Here is a 17,140-nt window from a genome sequence, read left to right on the forward strand (position 1 = left end):
CAAATACTAATGTGGGGCTGACAGACCATCATCCCTTCGAAGTGGATAAAATAAGTACCGTTCCACTTTGTGGCTAAGTTAGTATTGGTTGTCCTATAGATAAACTCGCCCGTAATCGGAACGTGGAATGTCCACCACTGTGACTCTGTGGACGTAAACAGGATATGAACACGAGGCGTAGTGGGTTAGATCGCGTCAATGTGTTGTTAAACCCGCCACCACCCGACAGCAAAGCACGCCAATTAGTCACGACATTTATCATTTAATGAGTATCGCCTCAATGCTGGAAATCAGTTTGACGTCTTGACTTGGAGATCACACAACGTGGGGGAAGCAACGTGCCGACACGTGACAGCACAATTATACGGACAGACGTCGTCAGCTGTGTATGATGAGAGAGGGGCACTGCCAACGCGAGCTCTCTCAGCCATAACAAGCGCGTCATTTACGTTCTCACACTGCCATGGAGCAATCGAGTGCAGTGGTTATTGCACCGCGCTGTGAACTTGGCGACCTAAGTTTGATTCCCGGCCACGACTTGCATCAGTGCCGAGCGATATCTGTACTGGCCTAAATATACACACAGAAATAGACGATACCAAACTTAAAGTTACTGGAATGAACAGAATAACTACCGTATTGATTTACACTTAATGCCGATTACCGGAACACTACTGACAATGTGTATTGTTGTCAGAATGTAACATTTATTCATGCACGAGGTTTGACTGCATTACCAACGACTGGAATCCTTCGCATGACGCGCGCGACATTCGCCATGGATTTACAAAATACATATAAATGTAATACTTACTAACAATATTATCAATATTGCAAAAATACTTAACGAAGAGTTTAATAACAAATCATAATTAAGATGAACAATATTACTAACGTATAAAGATGACTTAGCAAGGAGTCACTTGAGGGCTTCTTGATCGGTCCCATGAGCAGCACCGCTGTCGTGGCGTGGTGACGCCAACAGAAATAGATTTCTTACTTCTACTTTTTAACTGGGAAACGCATCGCCAAAGTGTCAAATCGATCGCGCAACTGCGAGTCTCGTGGTAAAAATCAGTACGCGGTTAAAACATGTTCAATACGCTCAAATGAAATTGGTAAAACACAGTGTCCCAGTCTTTACTCTTTCAAAGTTAAACTAGCGGTCTTCTTACGTATAAACCATGACATAGATCGTTTATATATCGTCTATTTCTGTATATATATGTGTGTATTATTGTACAAATGTCATCGTACATGAGAAATTATACGATCTACGCCTTCACGTGTCGTTGTAGGTCAGAGTGCAGGTCACGAGGCTTCCTCGCTGAATCCGGCCTCATGGCGCAGCGGGTATCGCCGTGGATCCCATATTGTGAAAAATATTGGCAGAAAGCGACGCTTTAACGATCATCATCGTCATCATCGTGAGCCATGAGAAGACAAACACCTCCTGGCCGGGGTCGCCGCCGCCTCCCGCGGCCCTGCGACGCTGCTACGATCTCCCCAAGGCGCCTGCAACACGGAACGACCTCGTGGGCCCCGTCACCGCCACCCCCCCCCCCTTCTCTCGGCACACGCATTTTAGAAGTCAACATTATATATTTAACCTGCGTAGGTTCTGTAATCCTCTTGGGTAGCGTCTGTTTCTAACTCAGCAGATTCCCCCTCTTCGTCGCTCTGATTGTCCACCTCCAACATCTGTCCTGGGTCCACACACTCTGCCGAGTTCCCCCGCTGTGCCCCTGTTCAGCGAACCAGTTGTACACAGATTGTGTTTTGCTCAAAGTTAAACACTTTTACACGTGGCTCGACCCCGAATGTCAGCGAACTCAACAATTCATTGGTCTCCCGTGAGGCGGAATGCCAGAGCTGACAGAAATTGTCACGAACACTTCACCCTTGAAGTTAGCAGCTATATAGATAATAAATAGGCGTTTAGTTAAAGAGTTAATTGTCAAAATAGGGGTTTCCCCTTTTATCTGGCAACAAAACAGCTGTGCTAAGATGCAAACTGAAACCTTTTACAAGGAATCATGTCGACATTAACCACAATGCTTGCGGTCAGAATGCAAACAAAAAACATTCTCTGATAATAAATGCATTGTCCTCGAAACTAATTGGTCCACACCAGAGACAGCTTTCTTTTGAGCCTCGTCTCAAACGGTGTTAGACCAGAGGACGCCAAAGGCGCGCAGCCCGAAGAGGTCCCATGACGAGTGAGTTGTCGTCACCTCGTGCGCACGGCTTCCAGCAGCAGCAGGCGCGTCGTCTTCTCGGTGCCGACCCGGAGCGTGAAGTCGCGGCGGGGTCGCTGCTCAGTCCCCCGAGTTCACAGCTCTCCAGTGCGACCCCACCGACCCGCCGCCATGCAATCCACACCCAGCAGCACCCGAGAAGCTGTTTGCCAAGCGCTACGGACTCGACCCGCAGTGCCGGGATGGCTGTCGTGGTGACTCGGGCCGCTCGCTCCCTGCGAGGCTGTGGCTCCGCTGTGGGGGGGGGGGGAGCTGTGGTTTCGTGCTCTGCTGCCGGGCGGCGCTGTTGGCAGTTGGTATCTGAACCTCGTCGAGACATCCTCTCGGTCGGTGCAGCCGAAAAAAACGATCTGTTGAGCCGAGTTAAAGGTTACCACCGGTTGGCTCCGCTCGGTGCGAAATAAGTTAACATACATATCACTCCTCTCGTGTGCCATGTTGATAATGAGACGACCTGATGCTTGCTTCACTACATTTGTCCCAGCAGTCTAAACGCTTTGCACAGGGACCATTTTGCATGCGTGTAGAAATTGAACACGAGGAAATACAATATTTAATCCGTAGTTCAACAATCACCAAATCAAGCGTCTCGCTATTAAAACTTCTACGCAGTGGAATAGCCCTCACCGATGACTCGATATAACTCTGGGGTATTCGTGAGCTCTTGATTCACTTGTAATTAAGCAGACACCAATTTATTTATTCGCATTTCATTTTTTTTTTACACATCGCATCAGCCAGCCACACGGCCTTCTGGGAGTGCATAATTTCATTAACATTGGTTAAACACACAACATCAGACTGGTTATGACATTCAGTGTCTCGTCAGACAGATTAAAACAATTAAGCTGCTTATAAATAAGATTTATGATGTTAATGAGTTATGAAAATTTTCTAAGCCGTATTTTTAATAGTTATGGTCTTCTCTAAAATGCCACTCCAACGTGTTAGAGGTCATTAACAACATGGTCACCATATAGCTTTTCAAAACAACACAAATACCATATGATCCAGATCAGAGCTTTCATTCTCCTAAACCACGACGAGACTGAATTGCAGAATCCGCAACTGTTCTGCCAACCACTTCCCACAGCCTTATGGAGCGCAGGGTTTGAACCACCTGGCTCTCAGTTCGCTACGACTAGAACACATCGTTTGGTGATACTGCGTGTCGTGGTGCCCAAGCAACAAAAAACTCAACACGTTCATCAACAATGCTGCTTTAAAATAAAATAAATATGCGTATCTTTTTTTATTAAATACTTTTTATTATATAGGCAGTGTTGTTAATGGAATTGTACATTTTGCTGACAACAAAAGATTTCTTCCCAAACAAAATACTTTTGGACATTGAGATTTAATAACAGTGCACATTCCAGTTTATAATACACACTTCACATTAAATACAATCCACTAGAAAATTAACAATGTAAACACAATATTGTATGCACACGTAGAGCGTAATTGGGATACTGGTAATGCCACCGTGTAAATGGACGATACACGCGCTCTCCCTGCAAACGCTCAGAATTTCTTCACCATGCCCGCGGCCTTCAGGTGCAGACTTCTGATAATTGGCGGTTACCGATTGTGTTTAAGTGTTCTGCAGAATCGCGTACACATGCTCGTGTGTTTTAGCAGGCAAAAAATGGGGTCCCGAATTGCTTGTATGCACTCTGTAAAACAAAAAGTAATCATCATAAAAAATACACCTTATTGAATAACAATATATCTCATATATATTTGTACATATCTACATCTACATAATAACCAATTCAAATGTAAGCATAATCTAATACATGTACTGATCAAGTGAAAATGAACCATATTGTACATGTATGTGTATATGTGTATAAACAAACACACGTACGTGTATAAACAAACACATGTATGTATATACAGCAGTTAGTGGGCTGTGCTCCAACCTCAGCAGCCCAAGTATGATTTTCGCTCACAACCAATAACAGTGATGAATATTTGATCTGGTCCTGGGTCCCAACCAGGGTGGCTCAGCCTTAAATTGGTACCTCACGTGGCGTAGACATCAACATTGGGGAGACAAAGGTGGCCAGATATGGTGCTGCGTGGTGTCGGCCTTCAGCACTTGTCCCAAATGTATGTCAGGCTATAAGGGGGATCTTTGTCTTTGTTATACACTAAGTACATATGGGGTGAATACACTATAATTTATTATTCTAAGTATATTATTCCAAACTGGATGGACACTTTTGACGAAAACTAACATTTTCATCAACTATTAAGAACCCATCCTAAATTTAGAAATTTCAATTTTGTCGAGTGCATTTAACGCCCCTTTACAAAAGGCAATTTCGTCGGCTTACGCTGGGGGATCACCAACTAATCAGGGGAAAGGACATCTCCCCATTACTCGTGAGCCCACTCAAAGCGCCGCAACCGTTGTTCAGTATTCAAACTTCCTTATTTAGATGTTTTTTTTTTTCCCAACATAGTATTGGAGCGTGTGTTGTCTGCAATTGACACACGTGTGTGAATGTACATGTGCATTCTTACTGTAAACAGCCCAACTGGTCCTCCTGTATTTTGTTCGGTATAGCGTCTCACGGCTTCTCTCACATGGACAGGAGTTATAGGAGAGCCAATTTTCTGCATGTAAACATAACACAGAATTTAAAGCACAACAAAGTTACAATGAAGAATTATACCATGGCTAACATCAGAGGCGAGTGATATCTAAACTGGTCCTGGGCCTCCCTTTCACCAACCCATGATAACTAGTGTGGGAAAGTATAGTCAAACAAGCACAAACAAGCACATGAGTAGAGAAGCCTTCATCAAGCAACGTATTGAAAAAAGGCCGTGACATTTTGACTTTTTCATTCGCACCAATAATAATAAACAAATTATGTCTACATAAACGTATTTCTATGTATTTTTGCCAAATTTGAAAAAATGATCACATATTACTTAATTGGGACACAGCCATTTCCATGGCAGGACTCTCCTGAAAAAGATGAATATCAGCAAGGCCTTCCCGGGTAAACAAGCATCGCAATCTTGATTTGAAGCTTTCATGACTGCAGGAATCCATACTCTTTGGTTCTTTCGGTAAAGTCACGTAGGTAGAAAATAAATTAAAAATCGCAACGTTTCAGGTGCAACACAAGCGTCCGTCATCAGGTGGGAAAGCACGTGGCCTGCTGCTGATGCAGACTGTTGTAAAGGTTTGAAATGGGTGTAGCCCAAGGGTCATAAAGAAGTGGCCGAGGCTCGTGATGTTAATGTGAGAAATTAGTATGTAACTGTAAGATAGGAGAGCGGCCTCCTAGACGAGAGCTACTCCCATTTCAAACCTTTTACAACAGACTGCCTCAGCAGCAGGCCACGTGCTTTCCCACCTGATGACGGACGCTTGTGTTGCGCCCGAAACGTCGAGATTTATTTTATTTTATACCTATGTGACTTTACCGAAAAAAACAAAGAGTAAGCATAGTAACAATAATCATAATTACATACCTGTACACCCATTCTGCGTTGCGTTCCAAATCCCTCTTTCATTATGTGAAGCTCCATGTCTCTTTGCACCAGAAGGGACAATTCCACAATCTAATAACATTAAACGGCAGGACACGATACTGAAATTATAGGTATTAAACAAATCCAGCCACTCGACCGCTCAATGTACATGTAGCTATAGATAAGAGGAATGTAAAAGTAGTGTGGTGGGGTGTATGGTATGATCATCGACTCCCATGGGGACGACATAAGAGGGGGTGCGCTCCTGAATATGCTTCATGCCTATAGTTCCTGCACTGTGGAGGTGGTGAGGGTTTGTGGATCAATTTCATGAAACCTCCTCCCTTCCCTTGGACATCAAGATCGCCAACTCCTGGCTTGCCAAAGTATGGAATGCTTTCCCTCTGTATGCCATCTCTACAGATATTGCATCTTACCACCACTCACACACGTGTTTTCTCCGTATACTATGGTTTACTTCCACGTATAAAACTCAATGGATTTGGTGAAACATCCCAATATAGGGCAGCAGAGCCTGGGCAATTGTTTTCAAAGGTTCTGGCTCACTTGTCGTCTGTAATTTCCCATGCCTCTGAATCCTGTCACCATTTAATCGTGACTTAAACATATCTCTCAATAAAAATAATCGTAAGTAATTAAGCAACATGGTACTTCATTGTTTCAAGAAGGATGACTCGATATTGAGGAAAGTGGTGGGATACTGTCAACACAAACTGAAACTATTGAAAGAATCATAAGTTCTGAACATCAAGGAAAATAAAAAATTCGGGATTTCGAAAGGGCCTTTGGCATATTTATATTGTGTTATTATATATGACAAAAGGCAATACAAATGGCAAAATTAATTGTGGAAATTTTTTTCTGGCAGCTACAAGAACCGAACATTTTTACGTTGACGAAAGTGTTAAAAAATCAAATGACTAATGCTGAGGGAGTAAAACATTTTCAAGGCAGTCTCACGAGAGCCAAGCTGTATGAAACGCAGTAAAATGCACAGCTTGCCTGTCACCTACACACATGGAGATGTTGCATTTTCTCAGAAAGCATACTTATTTATAATTACACTTTGCTTATTTGACCTAAAACAACACAAGTGTGGACAACGGTGTTGTGCTAAACAAGTTATTTTCCTATGTGTGTGCATCGTTACCGTGGCGACTGTCTCTTGAGCCAAGTATGCCAGTGTTTCCATCGCCATGGCATTGGGCTTCACCTCGAGAGAGGACAAATCCAGCCAGTCGCGTAGTTTCCCGATCTTCCGGGCTGGAAAAAAAACAAAATAAACGCGTAAATGCACACATGATAAACACATTACATATTCTCACGCGTGTAGGAACCGCCAGGTGGTGTGGCATTAGAGCAAGTGGTCGGCTTTTGGAAGGTTGCAAAATTCAAACCACTTGGGGGTTGACTCAGCCCTCCATCCCTCAGGGTTAATCAAATGAGTACTACTTTGTGGGGAAGTAATCCAGCAGTGGCTATATCATGGATAATGATGGTTCCATCTATATAAATGTGAACATGGGCATAGATTTACCAAAGCTGGCCTGTCGACTGTCAAAAAACTCCGCGTATGTTGCTGAATCCATTTCTCTTGTTTGTCGCTCAGCACGCTGTTTTCGCACACGCACACAAACACACGTGAACACAGCGAGCTGGGCATATTTTATGTTTACTTGGGAGGTCCACATGGTGAAAGAAACATGAAATAGACTTCTCGTGGACAAACCCCTGAGTGTCAGGGACGTCTCTGTCAATGGCAAATTCAACACAGAAAGTGATCACAGGCCGAAGGTGTGATGCAAGTTACACTTAAATATTCGCAAAAAGAGGGCAAAACGAATTACAGGCAAATACACTTGATGTCACCACCATGTTTGGGTGCGTGCCAGCCAGGAATCCAGGCATTAATATTTATATAATATCCACAATCCGTCGTACCAGTACACAATGAGTTTAAGTTGCTGTTTTTGTGTTGGATGGGCCCACAGTTTTCATGGAAGGCTCTTTGCTATAACAATTAGCAGCCCAGCAGTATTTTCTTTAACAAGCCCGACTCCGCTATTGATGAGGTCATGGATGTTAAAACTTGTCCAGAGCTTGCCTGCTTAAATAAATGACACAAGACAACAGACAACAATCCCCCGTATAGCCTTAACAGACTGTTGGGGTAATTGCTGTTAGCGAGCACCTATGAAGGCTGGAACTGCACACGAGGGGGTGGGTGGGCTAGCACCATGCCCGGCCGCCTTTGTCTCCCGAGTGGCAATGTTTACACATGGCACCAGTTACTCATTTGAGGCTGAGTCAACCTTGGGGAGGCCCATGACCAGTTCAGATAATCGTCACTGGCGTTGGCCACGAGCGGGAATTGAACCCGGATTGCCGGGTTCGTAGCGCAGCGCGCTAACCGCTACACTACCGCTCCCCACAAATAAATGATACTGGAATTAATTTATTTAAAATGTCAATTGTACATGTAGACAGACTTCCTGTTAAGTATTCATGACTGTGTGTTGTGTGCATGTGATGTGCATCACATACAGCAATACGTTCTTGCTTTACACCCTCGGTCTCAGAGTCCATTTGCCATGATGACATCATTCCTGTCTGGTCCAGCACACTTAGTACATCTGCACATACTTTCTGCCGCTTGCTTGCCTCTACAAAACAAGCCATACATTTGTCAATAATTCAAAGCGTCAATTCTTCTTAAACGTATTAAATAATACAAAATCAAATCAATTTAGAAACATATAAACATTTCCCAACTGTGAAAACTTCGCAGGATCATCCTGAAAGAGGTGGGTCCTGCGTAAACATGTGTCAATAAATAATGAGGCTGAAATGGAGAATGCTGGTCACATTTTTTTTAAAGTTGTGGGACATGGCATACAGACAGAATAGCATTGTCTGCAGTGATGAAGGCTTCTCGTGAAATCCAACACTGTCGGCCTTATAATGCATCCTGGTTTTTACCAAGGTTGTTAAAATATCTTTTTTGCATTTATGGTCATTGCATGAAAAAAAATGCATTTAAAAATACTTACGATTTGGCCCATATATAGAAATGTCTAACAGTAGACATCACAGATGTATCTATCCAGCTGGAAAAGGGAGCTGCCGTGGTATAATGGCTCGCACACGTGCAGAGGTCGCCCTCTCCTGGCTTGTCAGGGTATTGCAGTAAAAAGTGCATTAATGTGACCTCTACGTTATCGTGTTCACCCCTCGCACGTCCGAGTTCTCTCTGGATACTCCGGTTTCCTCCCACAAATACCCATGATTGGAGTTGGACAGACATCCAAATAAAGCACTATAGAGCTTGGGCATTTGTTGGGGCCGGTTCTGGCTGCTCTCCTCTATGTCTTTCCCAAGCTTGAGTTTGGTCTCTATACATCTGCAGGAATTGATGTAATAGTATAATTTGTACTTCCATGCTTTATTCATATGTATTTTTAGTGACTTGCTTAACTTTCAGAGACCTTACTCTTGTATCCTTCATTGTATTTTGTTCATATAACTTGCTGACCCACCCCTACTGGAGTAGCAGCCCGCACCTCCAATTAGCACGGTTGGCTACATACAGTGTGAACGAAGTTCAACATAGGTACATGTAAAATAGAGCGTCATAATTCACAAGATTCATACAGTATAAATATGATTCTGTCTGCGGTTCATCATGCCTTCGTGTGAAATGTGTGCGTGTCATAAATACTACAGCGTTTTGAGAAGCAACTTGCATGAATGATGCGACGTAAAAAAATATAGAAAAAAAAAAAATCTAAATATATTAAGTCAACTTGGCCCAGCAGACATTTTTGTTTGTTTTGGTTTCTGTGGATGCTGTTTATTGCATGTGCTTATTGTAACGATATGCAATTAAATGGTGAGCATGCACCACACACGCACTCCACACCTGGCCCAAAGAAATCCTCATCTTCCTGCACACTTTGTAGCACGCGTGACTTGAGGTCCCGGAAGTTGAGGTGAGCTATCAGACGACGCATCTTCCCCTGACCAACACGGTCAACACACACAATGTTACCCATAATGAATGAACGATGCTTTGTTGGTCAGCACATTTCCAACACAAATAAAACAACATATACACATGCTGTTAAATAAAGCATTCCTTGTGTAAACATATACATACATTGCTATGACCGATATGTATTCACTCGGCATGTAACAATGATGGTGGGGGTGCATTCTTAAAATCTGAATATTTATGCATGCTTAAATTCACAACACTGCTTAAACAGCACATTGAGCAAGTGTAACAACTATTCAATAAAAGCTGAAATTTATGAGAGGAAGTTGAAGGTCAAGCTGAGCTTGCTTAGGAAGTTATTTATAACCATAACATATTAATTTGCAAGAGTGATCAGGGTCACCAAAATGACCAAAGTTATGATAAACAAGTACAACAACGAACCAAACAGAGATCAGCGCAAACACAAAGAACTATACATTTCAGCAAAAAGAACCGCATTACAGATTAAATTACAAAAATAGTACACAAACAAAGCATTAAAATAGATTTTTAGTCACATAAATTGCCTCAGACAAATTACTTTTAAAAAGTTTCACTGTAAAATTAAGTGACAGAAACATCAAATTGGATTTCGATCGCAACACAAGCGGTCGTCATCAGGAAAGGGAAGTTTGCTTCTCAAGGCAAACTGTTTATAAAGGTTTGAAATGGGTAAAGCCCAAATGTCAGCAGCTAATGTTAATGTCAGTGGTGGGCAGTGACCACGACGGTGGTTGGTTTTCCACCAATCAAAGGGCTGCCAGGTGAAAATTAGCATGTTCATATAAGATAACCTGATTTCCAAGTTCAACCTCCTTTCCAAGAAGAAGCCAGATCCACACGTTAAAAAGTTAGACGTTGACAAGATTGTTATCAGAGTCTAATTCCCGACAGCCTAAAATCGGTTCTAGCTAACGGGTTGAATTTCGCAGCCACCCCTTAAAGGTTTAGGACACATTACTGCAGATGTGGCAAGATCGAAGACACCTATTACTCTTCGGTTCTTTCGGTAAAGTCACGTAGCTTCAAATCAAGATTAAGACACCTATTAGCAACATTAGTAAGGATGAGCGCTTTGAGGTTTCTCAATTAAAAAAGAGAAATGACATCGTCATCCTCTCAGTCGACAAGCGCAATGCCACAGTCATCATGGACAAAACCACATACAATAACAAAATTCAGGACCTACTTAATGATGGTAGCTATACAACATTTTTAAGAGATCCCACCGACAGCCTCGTTACAAAAAGCAACAATATCATCACCGATTCGACATCTTTAAATCGAACCAACCAAGCGGTTTTCCTTAAAACCCTCTGCTGCAAGACCACCCAGATTGTATGGTTTACCAAAAATCCATAAAGAAGGTACACACCTTCATCCTATCGTCTCCACTATTGACTCACCCACCTACAAACTGGCCCGTTTTCTGTCTGAGACCTTACAACCACTCACTGGAAAGACCACCTCAGCTATACTTAACTCAGCTCACTTGGTATCATTAATTAAGGACATCTCATGATCTCCAGGTGATTTGCTCGTTAGTTTCGATGTAGTCTCTTTGTTTACCAAAGTTCCTGTGCCTGACACCATTGCAATCATTGAAGATTTGGTCCAACAAGGAGTGAATGCTGATGTACCAGCCCTGGTGAGACACTGCCTCACCAACACTTACTTCACCTGGAATGGAACATTCTACAAACAAGTTGAAGGTACCCCAATGAGTTCTCCCTTATCTCCAGTTGTAGCCAATGTTTTCATGGAAGAATTTGAGACAGATGCCATCCAGGCATCCGCTCTACGTCCGTCCTTGTGGAAGAGGTACATTGATGACACGTTCGTCATCTGGCCACATGGCCGACCAGCTCTAATTCACCATGGAGGTGGAAAAAGATAGCAAGCTACCATTCTTGCATATTTTAATCGAAAAGAGGCCAGATGGCTCAATGGGACACTGTTTATCAGGAAAGCCACCCATACGGATGCCTACCTAAAACTTGACTCCCACCACCATCCATCCCAGAAGAAATCCCTCATCAAAACTCTACACCATAGAGATTGATGCATTTCCGACCATCATCACCTAGCCAGTGAGCTGGAACACGTACACCAAGCTCTCAAGATGAATTTGATATTCAGACTGCACAATCCGTAAAGTTATCACCCCAACCGTTGAGTTGTTACCTGTGTTTGTTGCACCGCTGCCAACACAGTATCACCTAATAACCTATAACGACATGCACATTAAGTTTGGCCAAAATCATCTAACCAAGCTCAGTAAGAGGGAGCACGCTACATTTTCACACCACCACTGAATCTCAGATATGAAAAATCCATGAGAAAAGGTGAGAAAGACAGTCGAGTGCGCGAGATGCTGGGGGGAATCTGATGCTGTGAACAAAGAATCGATAGCTTAGCATCACATTCTGATTCCAAAGAGTAACCTCAGGCAAATTTGAAGCAAGACAAATTGAGTCTGAAGACGGTCGCTTGCGTTGCGATCGAAACGTCGTTATCTATTATTTTGTCTACCTACGTGACTTTACCGCAAGAACCAAAGAGTAAAGACAAATTGAGGTTAGAAGAAATTTGCAGAGAACCGCCTCAAGTCAATGGAAGTAAATAAAATCGCCAAAATAGAAGAGCGTGTATATGCAGTGTCGATTACTTACCTTATCCTTTCTCATGAGGAAAAGTATGTCTTCCAGACCAATGTGCTTACCCCCTCGCATGGCGCACACATCGTGCAGGTGTGACAGCTGCACGCATTTGCACACACAAGCGGTCAATTGTTAACCTTCCGTCATTGATAGATGCATCAGATAAAAACTTACATTGGTCATGCACATCTTTCCAGAACTCCATTTGCCTAATTTAGTCAATTTTCCATTCAAAATGTAGATGGCATGTCCTGCATATGTAAATGTGTAAGTGCAATTCACCGTCATACTTTGCCTTATTCACATATTTACTAACTTATTAAGGTTAGCCTGGATTTGTAAAATGCCACTCACCATTAGCGCGAGTTGTGTGTGAGTAACATCCTCAATGAGTGCAGCCGACTCCTGCAAAGGACGGCGAACATCCCCCATTGCAAACCTGCAGGTGGAAGTGCACAGCTTGTTATAGTTATTGACAGACACACCTATTGCTCAAAATGCCCCCCCCCCCCAATATATTGCTATCAACAAGAATTACTATGCTATGTAAATAAAAACAACAATTTGATAAACTTTGGCCACAATATCTGGACTTGTCTTCATATAAATCAGTGCATAGATTTCTGTTTATATGATTGTGGTTATGGTTGTACTTTATTAATCCCTAATCTCTGCAATTACATACAATGAAACAATGGTAAAAAAAAGTATAAACAGAGCAATGTAATACAATACACTATTTGACATTATTGTAAACAAATAAATAAAAAGTCCATCCCATGTGTTCGTGAATTTTTTAATATTTTAGGCAGGAAATTAGTTTTCAAATGTATATTTTTCTGGGTTGGGACCCCCAGACCCCCTGGGAGATTTGGTCCCCCCCAATGTTGACTCCATGGCGAGGTGTGAGCTGACATCTCAGTGCGAGGGGTGAGCTCACATCATGCTTTGTATGTCGGAGACCAGCGAAGGGCGCGAACTCTGCTGCGCCCCCAGTCCAGACACCGGGGCAGGGCTGCCAGCGGAGCCCTGCAGATAAACATCGCCACGCCAGTGGGCAGCAGCAGCAGCAACAGGCGTGTCTTTACTGCCACTGAGAGACATGTGTTGATGTTTCAGCACCCTAGCCCTATTCAGGAAATATAATTCACGTACTTATTTACCCAGAAAAATCAGTCTGAAGGATCTTCTTTCTACCAATGCCACTGCCCGCGTTTAGCTGTGGCAGGAAACCGGAGACCCCGGAGGAAACTCGTGCAGACCGTGGGGACAGAGAGAGGGAACACGCAATCTGTGTGTGTGGCCGGGCGTGGTGCTGGTCACCAAGCCCTTCACTTGCCCCCACAGTCTGTGTGGGCTGCACGGGGGATCTTTGTCTGTGTGTATACGTGCGGTACAGTCATGTTACACACTGTGTACAGTCACGTTACACACACACACACGGCGCTGTGATCGCGATGATGTACGCGCCACCAGACACCCTGGACGCCCTTGCAAACGAGATGCTCCGTAGCAACGAGATGTGTTCATCTCAAGGGGGTTCAGGCGAACTACTTAAATGAAAAAACTAAAAATATAAAACTTTAAAGTATAAAAGTAAAATTGTGCCTGGAGGGCGCCTGGCCCTGGTGAGGCCCCGGGCCCCCCGGGCCCCCCGGGCCCCGCGCTCACCTTGCAGTCTGCGGAGCTCTCGGGCTCCTTCACCCGCTCCGTCTTCCTCTTGCTGCTCTTGGGCTTCGTCATGGCGCCTCGCGGCTGCTGCTGCTCCCCTCGTCGTCCTCCTCGTCGTCGTCCTCGTCGTCCCCTCTTCACGCGGCCGCGTCCTGGGGGAATCGATTCGCGCGTCAACTCTCAGAATCGATTCGCGAGGTTCGCTTCTTCTCGCATCAACGTCGCGCCCGGAGATGATAATCACGGCGATGATGAGAGATGCGCGACTCAGATTTGCTGTCTCTCTCTGGTTTGCGGATTCTGCAGCTTGCGTAGACTCCAGAGTCACCGTACGAGACGCGGTCATCGCCGATCCAATCAGCGAATCATTAGCGGATCGACGCGGCGGAGTCGGAGAATCTCAGTCGATGTCACCGCGAGGTTGAGACTCGGAGCAGAGGACAACTCCAGTCGTCACCGCAGCCTCACACCACCACAGTCAGCCTCACACCACCACAGTCAGCCTCACTCAGCCTCACACCACCACAGTCAGCCTCACACCACCACAGTCAGCCTCACACCACCACAGTCAGCCTCACTCAGCCTCACACTCAGCCTCACACCACCACAGTCAGCCTCACTCAGCCTCACACCACCACAGTCAGCCTCACACCACCACAGTCAGCCTCACACCACCACAGTCAGCCTCACTCAGCCTCACACTCAGCCTCACACCACCACAGTCAGCCTCACTCAGCCTCACACCACCACAGTCAGCCTCACTCAGCCTCACACTCAGCCTCACACCACCACAGTCAGCCTCACTCAGCCTCACACCACCACAGTCAGCCTCACTCAGCCTCACACTCAGCCTCACACCACCACAGTCAGCCTCACTCAGCCTCACACCACCACAGTCAGCCTCACTCAGCCTCACACTCAGCCTCACACCACCACAGTCAGCCTCACTCAGCCTCACACCACCACAGTCAGCCTCACTCAGCCTCACACTCAGCCTCACACCACCACAGTCAGCCTCACTCAGCCTCACACCACCACAGTCAGCCTCACTCAGCCTCACACCACCACAGTCAGCCTCACAGTCAGCCTCACTAAGTCTCACAGCCTCACAGCCAGCCTCACTCAGCCTCACACCACCACAGTCAGCCTCAGCCTCACACCACCACAGTCAGCCTCACAGTCAGCCTCACTAAGTCTCACACCACCACAGTCAGCCTCAGCCTCACACCACAGTAAGCCTCAGCCTCTCACCACCACAACCCTCAGCCTCTCACCACCACAACCCTCAGCCTCACAGCCTCAGTCATCCTCTAACCACCCTCAGCCTCACAGCACCACACTCAGCCTCACACCACAGCCTCACACCTCACTCAGCCTCACCACCACCCTCAGCCTCTCACCACCCTCAGCCTCACAGCCTCACACAGTACCACCCTCAGCCTCACAGCCTCACACAGCACCACCCTCAGCCTCACAGCCTCACACAGCACCACCCTCAGCCTCACAGCCTCACACAGCACCACCCTCAGCCTCACACAGCACCACCCTCAGCCTCACAGCCTCACACAGCACCACCCTCAGCCTTACACAGCACCACCCTCAGCCTCACAGCCTCACACAGCACCACCCTCAGCCTCACAGCCTCATACAGCACCACCCTCAGCCTCACAGCCTCACACAGCACCACCCTCAGCCTCACACAGCACCACCCTCAGCCTCACAGCACCACACAGCACCACCCTCAGCCTCACAGCCTCACACAGCACCCCCCTCAGCCTCACAGCCTCAAACAGCACCACCCTCAGCCTCACAGCCTCACACAGCACCACCCTCAGCCTCACAGCACCACACAGCACCTCCCTCAGCCTCTCAGCCTCACACAGCACCTCCCTCAGCCTCTCAGCACCACATAGCACCACCCTCAGCCTCACAACACCACACAGTACCACCCTCAGCCTCACACAGCACCACCCTCAGCCTCACACAGCACCACCCTCAGCCTCACAGCCTCACAGCACCACCCTCAGCCTCACACAGCACCACCCTCAGCCTCACAGCCTCACAGCACCACCCTCAGCCTCACAGCCTCACACAGCACCACCCTCAGCCTCACAGCCTCAGCCTCACACAGCACCACCCTCAGCCTCACAGCCTCACAGCACCACCCTCAGCCTCACAGCCTCACACAGCACCACCCTCAGCCTCTCAGCCTCACACAGCACCACCCTCAGCCTCACAGCCTCACACAGCACCACCCTCAGCCTCACAGCCTCACACAGCACCACCCTCAGCCTCACACAGCACCACCCTCAGCCTCACAGCACCACACAGCACCACCCTCAGCCTCACAGCACCACACAGCACCACCCTCAGCCTCACACAGCACCACCCTCAGCCTCACAGCCTCACACAGCACCACCCTCAGCCTCACAGCCTCACACAGCACCACCCTCAGCCTCACAGCCTCACACAGCACCACCCTCAGCCTCACACAGCACCACCCTCAGCCTCACAGCCTCACACAGCACCACCCTCAGCCTCACAGCCTCACACAGCACCACCCTCAGCCTCACAGCACCACACAGCACCACCCTCAGCCTCACAGTACCACACAGCACCACCCTCAGCCTCACAGCCTCACATAGCACCACCCTCAGCCTCACAGCCTCACACAGCACCACCCTCAGCCTCACAGCCTCACAGCCTCACACAGCACCACCCTCAGCCTCACAGCCTCACACAGCACCACCCTCAGCCTCACACAGCACCACCCTCAGCCTCACAGCCTCACACAGCACCACCCTCAGCCTCACAGCCTCACACAGCACCACCCTCAGCCTCACACAGCACCACCCTCAGCCTCACACAGCACCACCCTCAGCCTCACAGCCTCACACAGCACCACCCTCAGCCTCACAGCCTCACACAGCACCACCCTCAGCCTCACAGCCTCACACAGCACCACCCTCAGCCTCACAGCCTCACACAGCACCACCCTC

The 17,140-nt window shown here is 46.5% G+C and overlaps 1 protein-coding gene across 1 annotated transcript; it reads right to left on the bottom strand.

Annotated features, from left to right (window-relative positions):
• Positions 1-3,116: 3,116 nt before the first annotated feature.
• On the bottom strand, positions 3,117-14,315 carry SUPT3H (SPT3 homolog, SAGA and STAGA complex component). The gene is made up of 11 exons (XM_061554522.1): positions 14,142-14,315; positions 13,411-13,499; positions 12,825-12,909; positions 12,483-12,569; positions 9,694-9,790; positions 8,319-8,437; positions 7,312-7,387; positions 6,925-7,037; positions 5,754-5,843; positions 4,791-4,883; positions 3,117-3,934 (listed from the first exon to the last, which is right to left on the bottom strand). The coding sequence occupies exons 1-11, from the start codon at positions 14,211-14,213 to the stop codon at positions 3,893-3,895; spliced, it is 963 nt and encodes a 320-aa protein (XP_061410506.1). The 5' UTR covers positions 14,214-14,315; the 3' UTR covers positions 3,117-3,892.
• Between the last annotated feature and the right edge of the window lie 2,825 nt (positions 14,316-17,140).

The sequence above is a fragment of the Lethenteron reissneri genome, chromosome 20, assembly GCF_015708825.2.
Source record: "Lethenteron reissneri isolate LAM-NWPU_2019-01 chromosome 20, ASM1570882v1, whole genome shotgun sequence".
Lineage (NCBI taxonomy): Eukaryota > Metazoa > Chordata > Hyperoartia > Petromyzontiformes > Petromyzontidae > Lethenteron > Lethenteron reissneri.

What these genes read in the sequence shown, in the direction of transcription:
- SUPT3H (XM_061554522.1), bottom strand. Translation starts at nt 14,213, where the DNA reads ATGACGAAGCCCAAGAGCAGCAAGAGGAAGACGGAGCGGGTGAAGGAG. An exon ending in AGAGCTCCGCAGACTGCAAG is followed by an intron (nt 13,500 to 14,141) that starts GTGAGCGCGGGG and finishes GTTTATCTGCAG; the next exon opens with GGCTCCGCTGGCAGCCCTGC. An exon ending in GACCAGTTGGGCTGTTTACA is followed by an intron (nt 3,935 to 4,790) that starts GTAAGAATGCAC and finishes TTTGTTTTACAG; the next exon opens with AGTGCATACAAGCAATTCGG.